General features: G+C 42.8%; 1 protein-coding gene across 1 annotated transcript in view; it reads left to right on the top strand.

Annotated features, from left to right (window-relative positions):
- The window catches only part of RAD18 (RAD18 E3 ubiquitin protein ligase), a 394,915-nt gene that overhangs the window by 27,299 nt on the left and 347,705 nt on the right, over positions 1-19,911 (top strand). Inside the window, 1 exon segment of the mRNA XM_075320765.1 lies at positions 15,741-15,802. Coding sequence (XP_075176880.1) covers positions 15,741-15,802 — 62 coding nt within the window.

The raw sequence follows: 19,911 nt of genomic DNA on the forward strand, positions 1-19,911 counted from the left end.
AGCCCTAGACTGAAAAAATAATAAATGATATCTAAAATAGGTAAACAAGGGCTAAAGGATACTCAAAGGAATCCTAGGGAATTTTTTTTCTTCTGGACTATGGAGGGCATAACGCCTTCGGCTTCAGGGAGCCCCCATTTAGCGTCTGCCTGCCCTTTGCCTGACCCTACTAATGGGAAAACTCGTTTCCCCTTTCCCTTTAAAAGGCTCGTCGGGAGGCTGGGGAGAAGGCCTAAGGTCCCGAGTACAAATAATCCATGGCTGTGAGCAAAGTTTCCTGTATAAGTGTATTTAAATCATGGTGCCAGGACACCATAAGGTGAATAGATCAATAATAACACAGACCTCCGGCATCCATAGTGACCCTCTGCGCATGGCAAATTGTAGAGCGGTCACTAGAGGCCCAAATCCCAAAGAAAAAGGTATACTGCACAATTGCACGTGTGTGCTGCATATACTGCGCACGCGTGGGGCTACGTCGTCACAAAAGGCCAAATCCCGTGGCAAAGATAAACTGTGCAATTGTGCATATGTGCTGCATATACTACACAATTGGGGAAGGGCTTCGAAAAGGCGCCTTGCGAAACGGACGTCGGGGCCTCCACCTGCCACCACCCCATCAGGTAACTGGCCACAATTTGTAAATTGTATGTGGTGTCTGTGATAGCGATGGATTTTGCATCGGATACATGCTGATTCCACGCTATCACAGGACCCCCACCATTCTGGCGGTGTATTAACTCTTTCCTATCTTCATGTGCAGAGCCACAACCTTATTAGCAATTTGCCTCATATTTAAACAACCTTTGCTCTATGTAGTCTTAGTGACTCTGCACATGCCATTTATGAGTCACTGATTTTAATGGTGGTATATACTTTTTATTCAACTTCTCCCCTTTGGTATTCCCTGTTCATACAGGCTTATATATCTGGGCTATAATTCTTATTTTCTCTTAGGCACCCTTTGTTACATAATAGGTCAAATTGACTTCCCCCTTAGATATCCCCTGTTACACAGGTTTATACACCTAGGCCTTATAGATATGTTTCATGGCCTTGTGATTCCCTCCTTGGCTTTCCCTGTTACACAGGTATTTGATCGGGGTATATATCCCACATAGAACCACTAATACCCTTGGGTATCCCCTGTTATATAGATTACTGATTGAGGTTATATATCCTATACAGACTTATTGACACCTTCGTGTTCCCCCTGTTATACAGGTTTTTACATCTAAGCCACACATTTTTGACCCCGCGTGCCCCTCTCTTTTTTGCGATATAATTGTTACACTCATTATATCGCCCACCAGGGGTTGCTCATTTTACATCTTTCTGGCCAGTATCCTGGATATACAGTGGCATGAAAAGGTTTGGGCACCCCTAGTGAAAATTACTGTTATTGTGAACAGCAAGCAAGTTGAAGATTAAATGATCTCTGAAAGGCATGAAGTTAATGATGACACCTTTCCTTTGTATTTTAGGGGAATATATACATTTATATTTATATATATATATATATATATATATATATATATATATATATATATATATATATGTATGTATATGTATATATATATATAATATATTTCATGTTTTGCATTTTTAAATTAAGAAAAATGGAAAATGGGTCGCTTCAAAAGTTTGGGCACCCTACACAGTTAGTACCTAGAAGCACCCCCTTTGGCAAGTATCATAGCTTACAAACACTTATAAACACTTTTTGTAGCCAACCAAGAGTGTTTGAATTCTTATTTGAGAGATTTTCATCCATTCTTACTTGGAAAAGTCTTCCAGTTCTGTGAGATGCCTGAGTCGTCTTGCATGCACTGCTCTTTTGAGGTTTAGCCACATATTTTCAATGATGTTCAGATCAGGGGTCATTGTAAAACCTTCAGCTTGCACCTTTTGATGTCGTCTATTATGGATTTTCACATGTGTTTAGGATAATATCCATTTGTGGATGCCATCCTCTTTTCAACTTAAGCTTTTTTACATATAGCGTTATGTTTGCATCAAGAATTAGTTGAAATTTCATTGAATCCATTCTTTCTTCTACCCGTAAAATGTTCTCCATGCCATTGGCTGCAGCAGAACCCCACCACATGATTGATCCACCCCCATGGTTAATGATTGATGAGATACTTTTTTCTCCACATCAATCATTGTGGCCAAAGAGTTCTATTTTAACCTCATCGCTTCACAGGACTTGTTTCCAAAATACATCATGTTCTTTAGATGTTCTTTTGCATACTTCTGACTCTGAATTTTATGGTAAAAATGCAGGAGAGGTTTTCTTCTGATGACTCTTCCATGAAGGCCATATTTGTGCACATGTCTCTGAACAGTAGAACAATGTACCACAACTCTAGAGTCTGCTAAATCTTCCTGAAGGTCTTTTGCAGTCAATCAGTGGTTCTGATTTGCCTCTAGCAATCCTACAAGTAGCTCTCACAGATATTTTGCTTGGTTTTCCAGACCTTAACTTGACCTCTACTCTTCCTTGTAACTGACATTTCTTAATTACATTTCAAACTGAGCAAAGGGCAACTTGAAAACGCTTTGCTATCTTCTTATAGCTTTCTCCTGCTTTGTGGGCCTCCACCATTTTCATTTTCAGAGTGCTAGGCAGCTGCTTAGAAGAACCCATGGCTGTTGTTTTTTTTTGGCACAAGGTTAAAGGAGGCTTGGTTTTTATAAAGCTATGAAATTTGCATCACCTCGCATTTCCTAATGATGATAGTGAACAAGCTATAACCCTAACAGGCTAAATAAGGTCTGAAATCTTGGTCAAAGTTATCTGAGCACACAAATCTCCAAGGGTGCCCAAATCTTTGCATCAGCCCATTTTCCTTTTTGTAATTTTTAAAATGTAAAAGATAAAAATACATTTCCTTTGCATTTTAAGCAAAAAAAAAAAAGAAGTGTCATCTTTAACTGTATGCCATTTAGAGATCATTTCATCTTCAACTTGCTTAACTGTTCACAATAACACTAATTTTGATCAGGGGTGCACAAACTTTTACATGCCACTGTACATTTTGTTTATTTATATACTTTGTGGTGTTTACATCTTTTTGTTTCATGGATCCTTTTGACTCTGGAATAAATTATTTATTCTGATCCATGTCACATATACTCTTATGTATTATATAGTGGTGGTATGGGTACATTTTATGTCATACTATGTTCCAGGTTTATCTTCTAGTCCATCCACACCATTGTGCCTCATTGCTCCATTCTTTTGAATTCTGCTCCTCTGATGTATGAATTTTTTTATATATTGTATATTTATCTTATTCAATAAAAATTTATAATATTTTGCATACAATTTTGTGCCTTTTCTTCCTTGCCCTCTTTGTGTACTGTGCAATGGTATACTGTATACAGTACATATCAACAGAAAGTTACCTCCAGAGCGGGTCAGAGTGCAGGACAGAACCGGACGTGTACACGGTGGGAATTTGCTCTTATTGCAAAGCATTGCTCTTAACCCCCTCACGACCGCGGGCAGTAAAATTACGTCCTATTCTAACGTGACTTAACGACCAGGGACGTAATTTTACGGCCTAAAGTTCATTTGATTGCCGTGGCCATAGCAACGGCTTTCAAATGATGTCCCCTGCTGTTTCTTACAGCAGGGGACCTTTGCTTCACCCCAGGGGGGGTGGCATCGCCACCCCCCATCGACGATCGATGTGATTGGCTGTTCAAATCTGAACCGCCAACCACATCTTTCACACTGATTTCGGTAAAAATAATGCCGGAAATAGTGCGATACTGTGAGATCCGGCTATGATGTGCTGTAGCAGGTACAGCAGATCATAGGTGGATCTCAAACATGCCGCCCCCAGCCCCTGCAGCACTGATTGGAGCGATCGTGCTATGACGCGCAATCGCTCCAATCAGTGTGCAGTGGGGCGGTCTGATCTGCCGGTGGCCGCCCTCCCCAGGCCTGTGCTGGTCTGGGGACCCTCCCCCAACATGTCTGCAGCGTGCAGCACTGGCTGGTACTAGTGGTACCACGCCACCGCTGCTGCTGCCGCTGCTGTCACGGAGCAGGAGCGGTGAGTATTGTGCTCACTTTGCAGCCCCTGCGCGCTTCCGTAATGGCCCCTGCTCGTGCCCCCCTGCGTTCTGCCCCCCCGAAATCCCGATCTGCCCCCCCCGACATCCCGATCTGCCCCCCGCCATCTCTGTTCTGCAGCTCCTCCGGTATCTCCCTCCTCCTCTGCTCTCCTTGCAGCCCCTGCGCGCTCTTGTTATTGCTCCTGCGCGCTCCCGTAATGGCCCCTGCCCGTGCCCTCCTGCGATCTGCCCCCCCGACATCCCGATCTGCCCCCCGACATCCCGATCTGCCCCCCGACATCCCAATCTGACGGCCTCCCCCGTGATCTCTATTCTGCAGCTCCTCCGGTATCTCCCTCCCCCCTTGCTGTCCCCCCGACGTCCTCTTACCTGTCTTCACCGGCCGATCACATCTGCCTCCATCGCTGGGTCCTTCTTTCTGGGTCTTCTGCTGAGCTGTCCAACTTCCTGCCTGCGGCTCCTGTACAGCTGTCTATCTCGCTTGCCTTCTGTTCCTCCTGCTACTCCTCTGGGTACTGTGAGTATAACTTTTTTTTTCTTTTTTTCCTCTATCCCCTGTCCATTTTTACACCTCGTGCGTCCCGCTGAGCGCTGATCAGGGATGCAGATAACGTATCTGCATCCGTGGTCAGTTTTCGGCGGGACTTTTTTTTTCCCGTATCCCCGACGCTTTTTGTATTGCATCAGTCTGTGCGTCCCGCCGAGCGCTGATCAGGGATGCACATAACGGATCGGCATCCCTGCTCAATTTTTGGCGTGACAAAAAGCTTCGGGGATACGGAAAAAAAAGTCACGCCAAAAATTTAGCAGGGATGCCGATCCGTTATGTGCATCCCTGATCAGCGCTTGGCGGGACGCACGGACTGATGCGATACAAAAAGCGTCGTGGATACGGAAAAAAAAGTATTGCATCAGTCCGTGCGTCCCGCCAAGCGCTGATCAGGGATGCACATAATGGATCGGCATCCCTGCTCAATTTTTGTCGTGACTTTTCCGTATCCCCGAAGCTTTTTGTCACGCCAAAAATTGAGCAGGTATGCCGATCCGTTATGTGCATCCCTGATCAGCGCTCGGCGGGACGCACGGACTGATGCGATACAAAAAGCGTCGGGGATACGAAAAAAAAAGTATCGCATCTGTCCGTGTGTCCCGCTGAGCGCGGATCAGCATCCCTGCTCAATTTTTGGCGTGACTTTTGTTTTTTTACCGTATCCCAGCGCTTTTTGTATCTCATCCGACCGTGCCTCCTGCAGCGACCGATCAGTGCACTGCGTCTGTGCGTTTGAAAAGTCAAATGGCGTTCCTTGTCTTCTGAGCCCAGCCATGCGCCCAAACAATTGATTTCCACCACATATGAGGTATCTGCGTACTCGGGAAAAATTGCACAATACGTTTTATGGTGCATTTTTTCCTGATACCGTTGTAAAAAGAAAAAAAAAAGCTACCTTGTTGCTGCAAAAATTAAAAAAAAAATAAATAATTTTCACGGTTCAACGTTATCAACTTTCAGTGGAGCCCCTGGGGGTACAAGGGGCTCACTAAACATCTAGATAAATTCCTTGAGGGGTCTAGTTCCAAAATGGGGTAATTTGTGGGGGAGCTCCACTGTTTAGGCACCATAGGGGGGGTCTAAAAAGTGACATGGCGTCCGCTAATGATTCCAACCAATTTTGCTGTCAAATGGTGCCCTTCTCTTCTGAGCCCCGCCATGTGCCCAACAATTACTTTCCACCACATGTGAGGTATCTGCGTACTCAGGAGAAATTGCACAATACGTTTTATGGTGCATTTTTTCCTGATACCCTTGTGAAAAAAAAGCTACCTGGTTCAAGTAACAGTTCTGTGGTAAAACAAAAGAAAATTGTATTCATGGCTCAACATTATCAACCTCTGTGGAGCCCCTTGGGGCTCACCAAACATCTAGATAAACTCCTTGAGGGGTCTAGTTTCCAAAATGGGGTCACTTGTGGGGGAGCTCCACTGTTTAGGCACCTCAGGGGGTCTCCAAACGTGACATGGTATCCGCTAATGATTCAAACAAATTTTGCTGTCAAATGGTGCTCCTTCTCTTCTGAGCCCCGCCATGCGCCCAAATAATTACTTTCCACCACATATGAGGTATCGTCGTACTCAGGAAAAAATGCACTATAAATTTCATGGTGTATTTTTTCCTGATACCCTTGTGGAAAAAAAAGCTACTTAGTTGAAGCAACAGTTTTGTGGTAAAAAAAAAAAAATTCTTTTCACAGCTCAACTTTATAAACTTTTGTGACGCCCCCAGGTGTTCAAAGTGGTCACCAAACATCTAGAAAAATTATTTGAGGGCTCTAGTTTCCAAAATGGGGTCACTTGTGGGGGAGCTCTATTGTTTAGGCACCTCAGGGGGTCTTCAAACCCGACATGGCGTCCGCTAATGAGTGCAGCTAATTTTGCGTTCAAAAATTCAAATGGCGCTCCTTCCCTTTCGAGCTCTGCCGTGTGCCCAAACATTTGATTTCCACCACATATGAGGTATCTGCGTACTTAGGAGAAAATGGACAATACATTTTATGTTGCATTTTTTTCCCGATACCCTTGTGAAAAAAAGCTACCTAGTTGAAGCAACAGTTTTGTGGTAAAAAAAAATTTTTTTCTTTTCACGGCTCAACGTTATAAACTTCTGTGAAGCCCCCAGGTGTTCAAAGTGCTCACCAAACATCTAGAAAAATTATTTGAGGGCTCTAGTTTCCAAAATGGCGTCACTTGTGGGGGAGCTCCATTGTTTAGGCACCTCAGGGGGTCTTCAAACCCGACATGGCGTCTGCTAATGAGTGCAGCTAATTGTGCGCTCAAAAATTCAAATGGCGCTCCTTCCCTTTCGACCTCTGCCGTGCACCCAAACAATTGATTTTTACCCCATATGGGGTATCAGCGTACTCAGGAGAAAATGCACAATAAATTGTAGGGTGCATTTTCTCTTTTCTCCCTTGTAAAAATAAAAATTTTATGGCTAAAGTAACATTTTTGTGTTAAAAAGTAAAATTTTCATTTTTTCCTTCCACATTGCTTTGGTTCCTGTGAAGCACCTAAAGGGTTAATAAACTTCTTAGATGTGGTTTTGAGCAGTGTGAGGGGTGCAGTTTTTAGAATGGGGTCACTTTTGGGTATTTTCTGTCACCTCGGCCTCTCAAAGTCACTTCAAATGTGATGTGGTCCCTAAAAAAATTATTTTGTAAATTTTGTTGGAAAAATTAGAAATTGCTGATGAACTTTGACCCCTTCTAACTTCCTAACGAAAAAAAAATTTCTTTCGAAAATTGCGCTGATGTAAAGTAGACAAGTGGGAAATGTTATTTCGTAACTATTTTGTGTGCGATATCTCTCAGATTTATGGGCATAAATTTTCAAAGTTTGAAAATTGCGAAATTGTCAACATATTCGCACAATTTCCTAAATTTTCACAAATAAACGCAAAAAGTATCGGCCGAAATTTACAACTGACATGAAGTACAATATGTCACGAAAAAACAATCTCAGAATCGCCAGGATCCGTTGAAGCGTTCCAGAGTTATAACCTGTCAAAGTGACACTGGTCAGAATTGCAAAAAATGGCCCGGTCATTAGGGTGTTTTAGTGGCCGGGGGTGAAGGGGTTAAACCAAGTTACAAATTTTCTAAAAAGCGTTGCTTGTCTTGCAAAACGCTCTCAAACCAAGTTACTCTTAAACCAAGGTTCCACTGTAAATTGCCCCAAGTTTATGAAAATACATTTACCACTTTACAAGAAAATTAAATGTCCAGCTCCTATAAACAGCTGTTAACATTTTCTGGTGTAAATCTTACTAAACCCATATATTATGTGTTTGCCCAGCACCCACCAAGTACTTTACACCCACTTTTATAACAATTGGAGAGCATGATGCAAAAAAGTAAAATTTTGCACAATGTGGCTCGGGTTGCTGAAAAAAGAAAAAAAAAAGGTGTGTATTTTTTTTTGTTTTTTTTAGCACCAGTAATGATGTAATAAGCATTTAATGAAAGAATTAGGCTGCTTTCACACTACGTTTTTTTTAACATGCGTCATGAACGTTTTTTTAACGCAAAAAACGGACCCAGTGCAAATGCGTTTTCATTTCAATGCATTTGCAATGGACTCGCGTCAACATGCATTCACATGTGTTTGCGTGCATTATACTGAGGATCCAGCGACTTGCAGTTTTTTAACTTTTTTTCAAAAATGCTACTTGTAGCGTTTTTGAGCTGCGTCCAAATACTGTTTTTCACTGGATCCTGACTATAATGCACGCAAACGCATGTGAACACTGGCATGCTGATAGACAGGATCCTGCTTGCTCTACTGAGCATACCCAGAAACCAGCCCGGCGTGATCAGTCTCTCTCTTCCCCCTCCCTCTCTCCCCCTTCTTTTCTCTCTCACTCCCCCGCCTGAGAGCGGCGGACGCTCGTAACCAAGGTAAATATCGGGTAACCAAGCAAAGCGCTTCGCTTAGTTACCTGATGTTTACCTTGGTTACGTGTGCAGGGAGCAGGCAGCCCGGCTCCTAGCAGCTACCGACGCTCGTAACCAAGTTAAATATCGGGTATCCAAGCAAAGCACTTCGCTTAGTTACCCGATGTTTACCTTTGTTATCAGCGTCTACAGCTGTCAGATGCCGGCTCCCAGTCTATCACGTTCAGTTCCCCTTACTCCCGATCACATGACTTCAATGCCCGCCCATAAACTTCAAGTGACAGGATCCTGCAAAATAACACATGCGTTTGCATGTGTTTTTTTTTGTAAAAACAGGATCCAATTTTACAGCAAAAAAACGTTCATGACGCATGCAAAAAAAACGTAGTGTGTGAAAGCAGCCTTAGAAGTATTTACTGGGGGAAAACGTCAGCCAAAGTTTTTGTTGTGACAATAAACACCAAACCAAGATCTGTGTCCTTAAAGTTACAGACACTTGAGATGCGCCATGAACTTATATTGCGGTACAGCAGCGTCGGCCCGGCCACCAGTCGCTGCCCTGTTGGGTTTCTTTCTAATTTATGGAGGATTGCAGAAAATCTCCTATTTTATCCTTCGTCTGTGAGAAGGGAAATTGCTTATTACTTTTCTACCTTGCATAATAAACAAGCAAACGCCAGAGGGGAATGAAATTTGCCCGTTAGCCGGTTGCTCCACCTATCCTGCATTAGCGGTAATTGATCTGCATCCGCGATGAACGTCTGCCAAATGAAAGCTCCATGATACTTGTGTGATATTGTATTTCAGTGCCGACTGAAATGAAAATCCGCTCGGGGGTGCACAACAAATGACTCACTTTGGTTAGGTCTTTTTCTTTTACAGTGATTGACGGCGTCTTCAGCCGGAGATTCTTCAGTTGTGCCGGGTATATTGGACCGGTGATAATGGCTCAGTGTTATTATCATTGGACTCTACATAGACTGTAAAAGCAACAACCACAAGCAGGTGGAGGAGTCCTCCTAAATCCAGCTCACTATGTGCACTTAGATGGTGCACGGAAAATCTCCAGCGAAGAGGTTAGCTCAAAAATTCAGGAATCCGCCACAGCATCTTCATGAAAAAACGAATTTCATTGATCCGTTAAAATCCAATAAAACGGACAATACGCGTTTCCCGGAGACACCCTTGTTTACAATACGGATTGTGAACAAGGGTGTCCCCGAAACGCGTATTGTCCGTTTTATTGGATTTTAATGGATCAATAAAATTTGTTTTTTTATGAAGATGCTGTGCCGGATTCCTGAATTTTTGTAAAAGCAACAAATATCAGAACCTGTTTTTCCTTCACTGATCTGCATTCACCGTCCTATTCACATGTTGTAGATGGGGTTGCCCGCCCTTGATCACTGACCGCGTGCTCACGTCCGGTGCTCGGCTGACTGCTTCTTTTATACAAGCCGAAAAATAGCGATTGTTTTGTGTATAATATTCCTACTGGAAAATATGCTGCAGACTGTGGAGAGGAATGATGGTAATGATTCCCCTTCCCAATAGTGATTGCACTTTCACCATAAGGCTATGTACCCATGGGAGCTTGTACCTGCGGATTTTGCCGCGGAAAACCTGCAGATTTATCTGGATTTTCCAGATAAATCCGCAGGTTTCAGCAAGTACAGACACTCCCCATGTTATCCTATGGGACATGGGGAGTGTCTGTGTCCACGCTGCGGAATATGCTGCGGAATATGCTGCGGATGTCCCACAGCCGCACGTAACTGCATGTCAATTATTCCTGCGGATTTACCTGCGGAAATCCCGGCCCTCCACTATGGAGATAGAGGCCGGGACGTCCGCAGGTAAATCGCATGAAAGTCCGCAGGTTTACCGCAGCTATTCCGCTGTACTACCGCAGCTAAAAATAGCTGCGGATGCCGGCGGGCAGTTGCGGTAAACCTGCGGCCGTACCTGCAGATATATCCGCAGGTACGAGCTCCCGTGGGCACATAGCCTTACCCTATGTGAAACAAGCGCAGATCAATTTTCAGGATCATCCATCAGCTTTTGGTTTTGTCTGTATAAACATTGAGTATTTGCAGCAGATTTTTCTGCTGCAAAAAATTCATGTGCTTTTTTTACGTTTTTATTTCCATTTTTTTCTCATTCATATGAATGAGCATAAAACGCTTAAACAATTGACTTGCCGCAGACGTGATGGTTCAAATCCACATGGAAAAAATAATCTGCATTTCAGAAATCTCATTCACTTTAGTGCCTAAAAGAACAGCGTTTTTTAGCCTTGAAAGACAACGATAAAAACAGTGTGTAAACAGTTCGTAAGGTTGTATTCACACAGCTTTTTATTTATTTTTTTTTTTTAGTTTTCTGACCAGGTCTAGTTTTGTTTGCACTATTTCTTCTCCGAAGGCTCAACAAAACAACAAAAAAATGTGAGCACACGTGTTTTTCAGCCAGGTGTGTTCTGCAACCCACCTGAAAAAAATGCTAAATAAACACTAAAATTAATGAATGTGTGCATGGAATGTAAAAATACCTCGCTGGGCGAATATTCTGTCTTTTGAGCTTCTTTTTATTTCCTTTAGGTTTCCAAAGATGTGAAGCTAAAGAAGTGATCTGAATGTTCTGGCGGATCTGGGTTGCTAGTTTATATAATAGGAGTGTTTAAAAAAAGAAAGCTGGCAACCAAGGATGTTGCAAAAAAAAAAAAAACAACAAAAAGACATGACGCCGGTGTGTCATACCTTACGGGTGCCCACATATCACAGTTGACTGACAGCTGTTTTTCCTGACTCCCTCATACACATGCATGCTTGCCTTGGAAAGAATAAAGTAAGTCCCTGACAAATGTACCTGCGTGAGATCCGCTTCTTCCCTGTCACTGCAGGATTTTCTGATCAATTTCCATGCTCCCGCTACTCTGCGCAGGCTCCTTTTCTGTCTCCCAAAGCCCTCGTCACTCCGCGCAGGCTCCTTTTCTGTCTCCCAAAGCCCTCGCCACTCCACGCAGGCTCCTTTTCTGTCTCCCAAAGCCCTCGCCACTCCACGCAGGCTCCTTTTCTGTCTCCCAAAGCCCTCGCTGTGACGACATGGACTCTCATGGGTTAAAGTTTCTTAAAATTCAGCCAGACAGCATGATAGATTGTCTATAGACGGGGGAGAAGTCCCTCATTGTTTTTACAAGACTCTGGTTGACTCAATGTAATTGTGTTGGCCACTGAAAGCCAGACGTATTGTTCTCCAGACTTTTCCAGTAACCATTGTATTGTAGTTGTGTATTGCTAATGTGATTACCTTAGTAACCATTGTCGAGTCTGTGACTTGCAGACTTCATGTAGATATCCTCAGTCTTTCTGTAGACATCATTGCCCATGCAGCTTGAGATTCATCCAATGGGAGAGGCGATCTTGTCCAACCAATTGATGAGGACGCAGTGTATCTAAGTGGAAGGCTGTGGCTATAAAAGGGACTTCTTTAAGCCACCAGGTTGTTGATGGATGCTGATGGATCCAGTCTAAGCTCTTCGGAGCTGACTAGAGGATCAGGATATCTTATGGCTTCAATCTAGGGACTCCGGTTCCGGTTGGAGACCATATCCACAGCCTAGGGATTTCGACTCCGGCTGCCAGGATTGTAACATCATACCAGGACTACCTAAGAAGGACACTCAGGTTGGGACAGTTCAGTCACCTGTTACAGACTTTGCAGACCTCAGACAGCTTCCTAAATCTGGCGCTATTCCTTTCTCGGTGGGTGCCCGCCAAAAGCGGGGTGCTGCTGGATTGGAGTAAGTGGCCCTGGAAGCTCTGAGGCATGGACATTCTAAATCCCTGGTGAGCCAGCGGAAGGGTGAGACTCTGTTGCCTGTTACATTTGTGTGTTTTGCTGGTTATGTGTTATGTGCCGTTAATTGTTTGGGGATCCAATAAAGTCTAATTATTGTGGTTCCCTCACCCTGTGTTGTCTGAGTAGTGTTCCGCCCACGGATAAGGAGGCCGGCATTCAGTTGGGATGAGCCCTAAGCCATGCTGTCTTTCTAAAGGCGGCGGGTTTCAGTGGACGAGAGCACCCACTGAGCCCCGTGTCTCCACACTCGCCACTCCACGCAGGCTTCTTTTCTGTCTCCCAAAGCCCTCGCCACTCCACGCAGGCTCCTTTTCTTTCTCCCAAAGCCCTCGCCACTCCATGCAGCCTCCTTTTCTGTCTTCCAAAGCCCCTGCCTCTCCGTGCAGGCTCCTTTGTGGTCTCCCAAAGCCCTCACCATTCCGTGCAGGCTCCTTTTCTGTCTCCCAAAGCCTCATCCTCTCTGTGCAGACTTCTGTTCGGTCTCCCAAAGCCCCTGCCTCTCCGTGCAGGCTAGTTTTTTGTCTCCCAAAGCCCTCGCTACTCTGTGCAAGCTCCTCTTTCTGTCTCCCAAAGCCCCCGTCACTCCGTGCAGGCTCCTTTTCTGTCTCCAAAAGCCCCCACAACCCATAGTCTCTTTCCAGTCTCCTCTGAGGCAGCAGGCTTTTTTTTCTCCAGGTTCCCTTCTCTCTCTTATAGAGGTAGTATCCTAAATCTCCGCTGCTTGGTGCTTAGTCTGAGGATCTTGAAGTTAAGGGGATGTTTAGGAAAGTCACATTTATCATTTATGTTCGTAAGATCCCACTCCAGCCACAATCTGGCTGCCTGTGAGAGTTATGACCTATGGAGGGCTTTACATATCCATATAATAAGCATCTTCCTATGCTCCGGCCTTGACTCCAAGATGTAAATTTCTCCATGGCTAAAATCTGATTTATGGCTGCTAGATTCATAAATCTTCTCTAAATGCTGACGAAAGCGGCGACTAATTGTGTGCAATGCTTCACAAATCCGTTTACCGCTCATGTTTATTTATATCATGCGCAGCGCTCTCCTTATGTATAAAATCAATGCAGCACATAAAAATGCAGTTACTCGCATCGTAAAGTTGGTAAATTCCGTCCTGGCCACACAATGCTTTTTATTCCTGGAGCCGCGGTAATTGAGACGTTATTGCTCACTTTCCAAATATTTTTTTTTACATTTGCATTCCCTGCGGCAGAAAAACAAAAGCGTTCAGTATTATTGCTGCACAGTGCGGCTCCTCAATTCCCACTAGATGGAAAATTAATGATGCAATCTCCTAAAGAATATTATTTTTATTTTTTCTCCTATTAAGAAATTTGTTATGGATGTTGTTTTGGTTAATAAAAGCATAATATTCCCCTGATTGAAAGATATTAATATTACCAAGTAAAAGATGCTGCAAAGGGAAATGCAATATATGATATCCAAATCCCCGTAATATCACTTCTCTGAGCAGTATAGAGGCCGAGATCCCTGTACATAGGCTATAGCTGGGGGCACTATTATAGTAGTTATATTCTTGTACATAGAGGGCAGTATTATAGTAGTTATATTCTTGTACATAGGGGCAGCATTATAGTAGTTATATTATTGTACATAGGGGCAGTATTATAGTAGTTATATTCTTGTACATAGGAGCAGTATTATAGTAGTTATATTCTTGTACATAGGAGGCAGTATTATCGTAGTTATATTCTTGTACATAGGGGCAATATTATAGTAGTTATATTCTTGTACATAGGGGGCAGTATTATAGTAGTTATATTCTTGTACATAGGGGGCAGTATTATAGTAGTTATATTCTGGTACATAGGGGGCAGTATTATAGTAGTTATATTATTGTATATAGGGGCAGTATTATAGTAGTTATATTATTGTATATAGGGGCAGCATTATAGTAGTTATATTCTTGTACATAGGAGCAGTATTATAGTAATTATATTCTTGTACATGGGGGCAGTATTATAGTGGTTATATTCTTGTACATAGGGGGAAGTATTATATTCTTGCACATAGGGGGAAGTATTATATTATTGTACATAGGGGGAAGTATTGTAGTAGTTATATTCTTGTACATAGGAGACAGTATTATAGTAGTTATATTCATGTATATAGGGGCTGTATCATAGTAGCTATATTCTTGTACATAGGAGACAGTATTATAGTAGTTATATTCATGTATATAGGGGCTGTATCATAGTAGCTATATTCTTGTACATAGGAGACAGTATTATAGTAGTTATATTCATGTATATAGGGGCTGTATCATAGTAGCTATATTCTTGTACATAGGGGGCAGTATTATAGTAGTTATATTCTTGTACATAGGGGGCAGTATTATAGTAGTTGTACATAGGAGGCAGTATTATAGTAGTTATATTCATGTATATAGGGGCTGTATTATAGTAGTTATATTCTTGTACATAGGAGGCTGTATTATAGTAGTTATATTCTTGTACATGGGAGGCAATATTATAGTAGTTATATTCTTGTACATAGGGGCAGTATTATAGTAGTTATATTATTGTATATAGGGGTAGTATTATAGTAGTTATATTATTGTATATAAGGGCAGTATTATAGTAGTTATATTTGGTGGCTCAGCATTACCTCCGTTCAGTGTTGGACGGATGAATACATTCCTGTAATGTCGCTGAGTGTAGACTTTACAGAGCAGGCCGAGTACTTTTACAGCACAATATATAGATCAAGTGCCTTCCCCTTGGGATGCGATTTTCTGCTCAATTAACACAATAATGTATTAGATGATTCGTGCTTAGGACTGATATTCCGGATGTGGAGGCCGTGACTGTGATGTATACCGAGCCTTAGTGTAAAATGGTAGATGTGCTTTGAGTGTTTAGAGCCCAAGGATCGCCCCACTTTGTGTGTTTACGGTTAGGCTGGAGGCAGTATTGTAGGGATCCAAGATCCATTTCTAGATCTCTCCAGTGGATCTTCGGCTTCTTTTGGATTTCAGTGAACTTGATGAGTTTTGAAAAAGTGAGAACAAAATGTTACTGATTGCAATTCAGCATCTCGAAATGAATGATGGCGGTGACAACCGAACCTGCGTCTGTGTAACAAAGCTCCACTTGTATAGGGGTTAAGTGGCATTCATCTGCAGCTAAATCCGCTCCCAGCAATTACCACAAGGACATATCCTGGGGGAGCAGCAATTCATACTCATTTTGGAAAGTCACTAAGTTTTTGTACTTTTGAGATTGTGTTTTTTTTGTTTTTTTTCCCATCAGGTTTGTGAACACACAATGTACTGATTTTGGTGCCGTAATAACATGTTTTTCCTTCTGTTCACAGACTGTTCTCTCTGCATCCGGAAGTTTCTGTCATACAAGACGCAGTGTCCCACCTGTTGTGTGGTATGTTCTTACATTTATGATTTCATTTTTTATTTTTGGTTTTTTACCTCTAAGACCTGCGCTAGTTGCTACAATTGTATGAAAACTGAAAAGACAAGAAAGACGGGGGCGCAAATGGTGTCTTATCCAGCGGTATCGGCAAGAAATTGTTTTAGGTGCACTAACCTGGTATAGTTGTGTAAAGACACAACTGCTATCAACACGTAATATAACCCATGGAAATGGCAATAGAAGCGGGTGGAAGGAAAGGGTTAATCCGCGCTGCCAGAAGAAGATCACTGAAGATCGATGGAGATAAAAGTATCTGATTTGATGATGGGGCGGCACGGTGGCTCAGTGGTTAGCACTGCAGTCTTGTGGCTCAGTGGTTAGCACTGCAGTCTTGTGGTGACTCGGTGGTTAGCACTGCAGTCTTGTGGTGGCTCAGTGGTCAGCACTGCAGTCTTGTGGTGACTCAGTGGTTAGCACTGCAGTCTTGTGGTGGCTCAGTGGTCAGCACTGCAGTCTTGTGGTGGCTCAGTGGTCAGCACTGCAGTCTTGTGGTGGCTCAGTGGTTAGCATCGCAGTCTTGCAGCGCTGGGGTCCTGGGTTCAAATCCCACCAAGGACAACATCTGCAAGGAGTTTGTTTGTTCTCCCCATGTTTGCGTGGGTTTCCTCGGGGTACTCCGGTTTCTTCCCACACAACAAAGACATACAGCTAGGGACTCTAGATTGTGAGCCCCAATGGGGACAGTGTTGCCATTGTATGTAAAGCGCTTTGGAATTAATAGCGCTATATAAATGAATAAAATGAATTATTATTAATTTTATTGTTCTAGGCATTTCAGTCATGCGACTCCTTCAGGAACAAAATCAATAATGTACATATAATGATGTACATTGATTTTCCTCCTGAAGAAGGGGTCGCTTGACTGAAACGCGTAGAACAAGATCAGATACTTTTATCTCCAACAATCTATCTGATTTTGTTCTACGCGTTTCAGTCAAGCGACCCCCTTCTTCAGGAACAAAGTCAATGTACATTATTATATGTACATTATTGATTTTCCTTTTGAAGAAGGGGTCGTATGACTGAAACGCATAGAACAACAAAATCAGATACAGTGGAACCTTGGATTACGAGCATAATTGGTTCTGGGATCGTGCTCTTAAACCAAGTTACTCTTATATCAAAGCAAATTTTCCCATAGGAAATAATTAAAACACAGACAATTCGTTCCACAACCCAAAAATATTTACAGTATTTATACAAACTTATTACAGTAATGCAAAATAATGTACTGTATTCATATAAAATCATTACAGTACACTAATACAAAATACTGTACAGTAAACAACATAAAACAAATTAAACTGTACATTAGCTTCCAATAGAATTGTCGGTGTGCGAGAGATACAGTACAAGCAATGTGCTGCACTGGTTAGCCAATAGAGAGTACAATACTGTGTCCTCAAATGCAAACTGATAGACATGCTATATAGCATATACTGTACTGTGCAATGGTATACTGTATACAGTACATATGGACAGAAAGTTACCTTCAGAGCAGGTCAGAGCGCGGTGAAAGGACAGAACCGGAAGTGTACATGGTGGAAATTTTCTCTTATTGCAAAGCATTGCTCTTAAGCCAAGTTACAATTTTGTATAAAGCTTTGCTTGTCTTGCAAAACGCTCTCAAACCAAGTTACTCTTAATCCAAGGTTCCACTGTACTTTTGTCTCCATCGATCATCAGTGATCTTCTTCTGGCAGTGCGGATTAACCCTTTTTCTTCCACCCACTTCTATTGCTAGTTGCTACATTGGCCTCGTCATTTGCCTATCACCTAAAATGCATTTTTTTTGTTTGCTTTTCAGTTGAAAATCGCATATTAGTTTATTAATTGTTTAAATTATTTTATATTAACACCCTCTCTTCTTTATGTTCAACTAAAGGGCTTGCCCCACTAATAAGTATGATCTCTGGGAAACTGACTTATGGAATCACCACTGATCACAAAAACAGGGGGTAGACATGTCCACAATAGTACATGAGTGACCTCGTCTGTACTCTCTTCTACGGGATTGATGTAATGGCTTTCTCCCATAGAAGTGATTGGAGCCTTGGTCATGCATGCTCAATGTACTCCTTTCACACAAGGCATATTGGGACCTCTCTGTCACGGGTGTGTCATGTGTGACAGACAGTCATGTGGTTTGAGGTCATAGATGGTCACAACTTCTGACTGTGCAGAATGTTCTCTGGCTCTCCATTTTTCCTGCTGTCAGTATTCATTGGTATAGGTAGCTTTCCTGCTGGATTCATCTCGTCTTCCACCCAGCTGTTGATCAGCAGTATTCCATTGGTGTTTAAATACCACTTCCTTCCTTCGGACTTTGCTGGTGATATTTTCAGTTTCTTCAAGCCGAAGTTGCAAGCAGGTGGCTTGTACTCCTCTGTGGTATTGTTGCTGAAAGCTCTTCTGAACTTCTACCTGAGTAATTTAATGATAAGTAGTTCATGTTTTTCTCCTTGTGTTTTCTATAATTGTTTAGTGGGGTTGACGAAGAGCTCATCCCATCCGTTCCCTGTTTAGGGCCCAGCACTGGGGAAACCAAGGGTTAAGTTTTTGGCTCGGCGCATAGGTGCAGAACCTGTGTAGGGTGGTGAGGGCCAGCAGTAGGTTTGGTCGGGGGTCACCATCTTCCCTCTCTCCAAACACAGGGTTTCCCTTCCCTTTCGCCGTGCGCTTGGTACTTCCCCGTACCTAGCGGAACACTCTCAATCGCACACAGATTAGTCCGGCTTCACATCAGCGGTATTCTGCTGCGATGCTGGATCCGTCACAAATGTGGTACAGTTCAATACAGTTAAATAAAATCGTGGCAAGATAAGGTCACATGTGATCGCATGTGACCTTATCTTGCCGTTATTCTATTTAACTGTATTGAACTTTACCGCATTTGTGACGGATCCGGCATTGCGGCAGAATACCGCTGATGTGAAGCCGACTTTGGTTAAGAAGACTCCTTCTTTAGGTGAACGAATATAGTCGGCTGCCAGAGGGAGGAGGAGACTGATTTTGTCTCGAGTTCACTCCCAGCAACAGAGGTTAAGCACCTATAGGGTGAAAATAACATTAATAGTTAAATAATTATGTGCCAAAAACTCTAACTTTCTTTAAGACAAATATAGGACTCGGGTATAAAATAAAGTAATGGCTTTACGTTCCCTTGATTCGTTGACCCAGGGTGGGTTAACACTTTTGCACGCCAGGCATTGCAGGAATGCGCTGAGTTGTTTCTTTCCATGCAGTAAATTGCTTACAAGTATTTTCATGTTTATTGATCGAGAATGATGGAAGCATCTGCAGCTGCGGTATGAAGACTGTTCAGCGCCATAGATAAGAGGCAGATTATGTGCTACCTGAATGATTAAGTCCTTTCCCCGTCAGACTCAGATCCATTAGACCTCCAGTAAGGCATATACATTTACTGCCGGGACCAGAGCGTTGTATCTATCTCAGCCAGGTATACAGATTGCTGTCACAAGTTCCATTGTTGTCTTAAAGGGGAACTCTGAGAATTTGTATCTTTATGAGATCTGGCATCAATATACGGTATTTCTGACAGTAATGGGAGCTCCTTTATATTCCTGCTTTCCGCTGATGGCAGCCTGTAACACATTTAGGAGAAATATAGACAAAGTCCCTAGTTCTGCTCCATTTATTACCATGGTTGCTCATACTGGCGAGCTATCGTCTCATTTTCCTGCGCTTGTACCTGTATCGCTTCCTTTTGTAAAGGGGGTTTTTAGAGCGTGATGCCTGGGAAAGGAGCAGATCGTATACACTTATCTGGTGTCTAGAGAAGCCAATATATGTCCCGTGTGTCCTGTTCCAGGGTCTGGTGATTTTTCTGTGTTTTTCTACTTTACAACCAGTCGCAACATAAAAGATTTGATAGCAAGGAACAGCAGATTGCATGAAAGGGAGCTTGTCACAATGAGCATGAAGTCTAAACTGCAGGTGGTACAAGGTTCAGAATTAAGCTGGGTTCACACATAGCGACAGCGACAACGACGTCGCTGTTACGTCACCATTTTCTGTGACGTAACAGCGACCTTGTA

The sequence above is a fragment of the Anomaloglossus baeobatrachus genome, chromosome 8, assembly GCF_048569485.1.
Source record: "Anomaloglossus baeobatrachus isolate aAnoBae1 chromosome 8, aAnoBae1.hap1, whole genome shotgun sequence".
In the NCBI taxonomy this organism is placed as follows: domain Eukaryota; kingdom Metazoa; phylum Chordata; class Amphibia; order Anura; family Aromobatidae; genus Anomaloglossus; species Anomaloglossus baeobatrachus.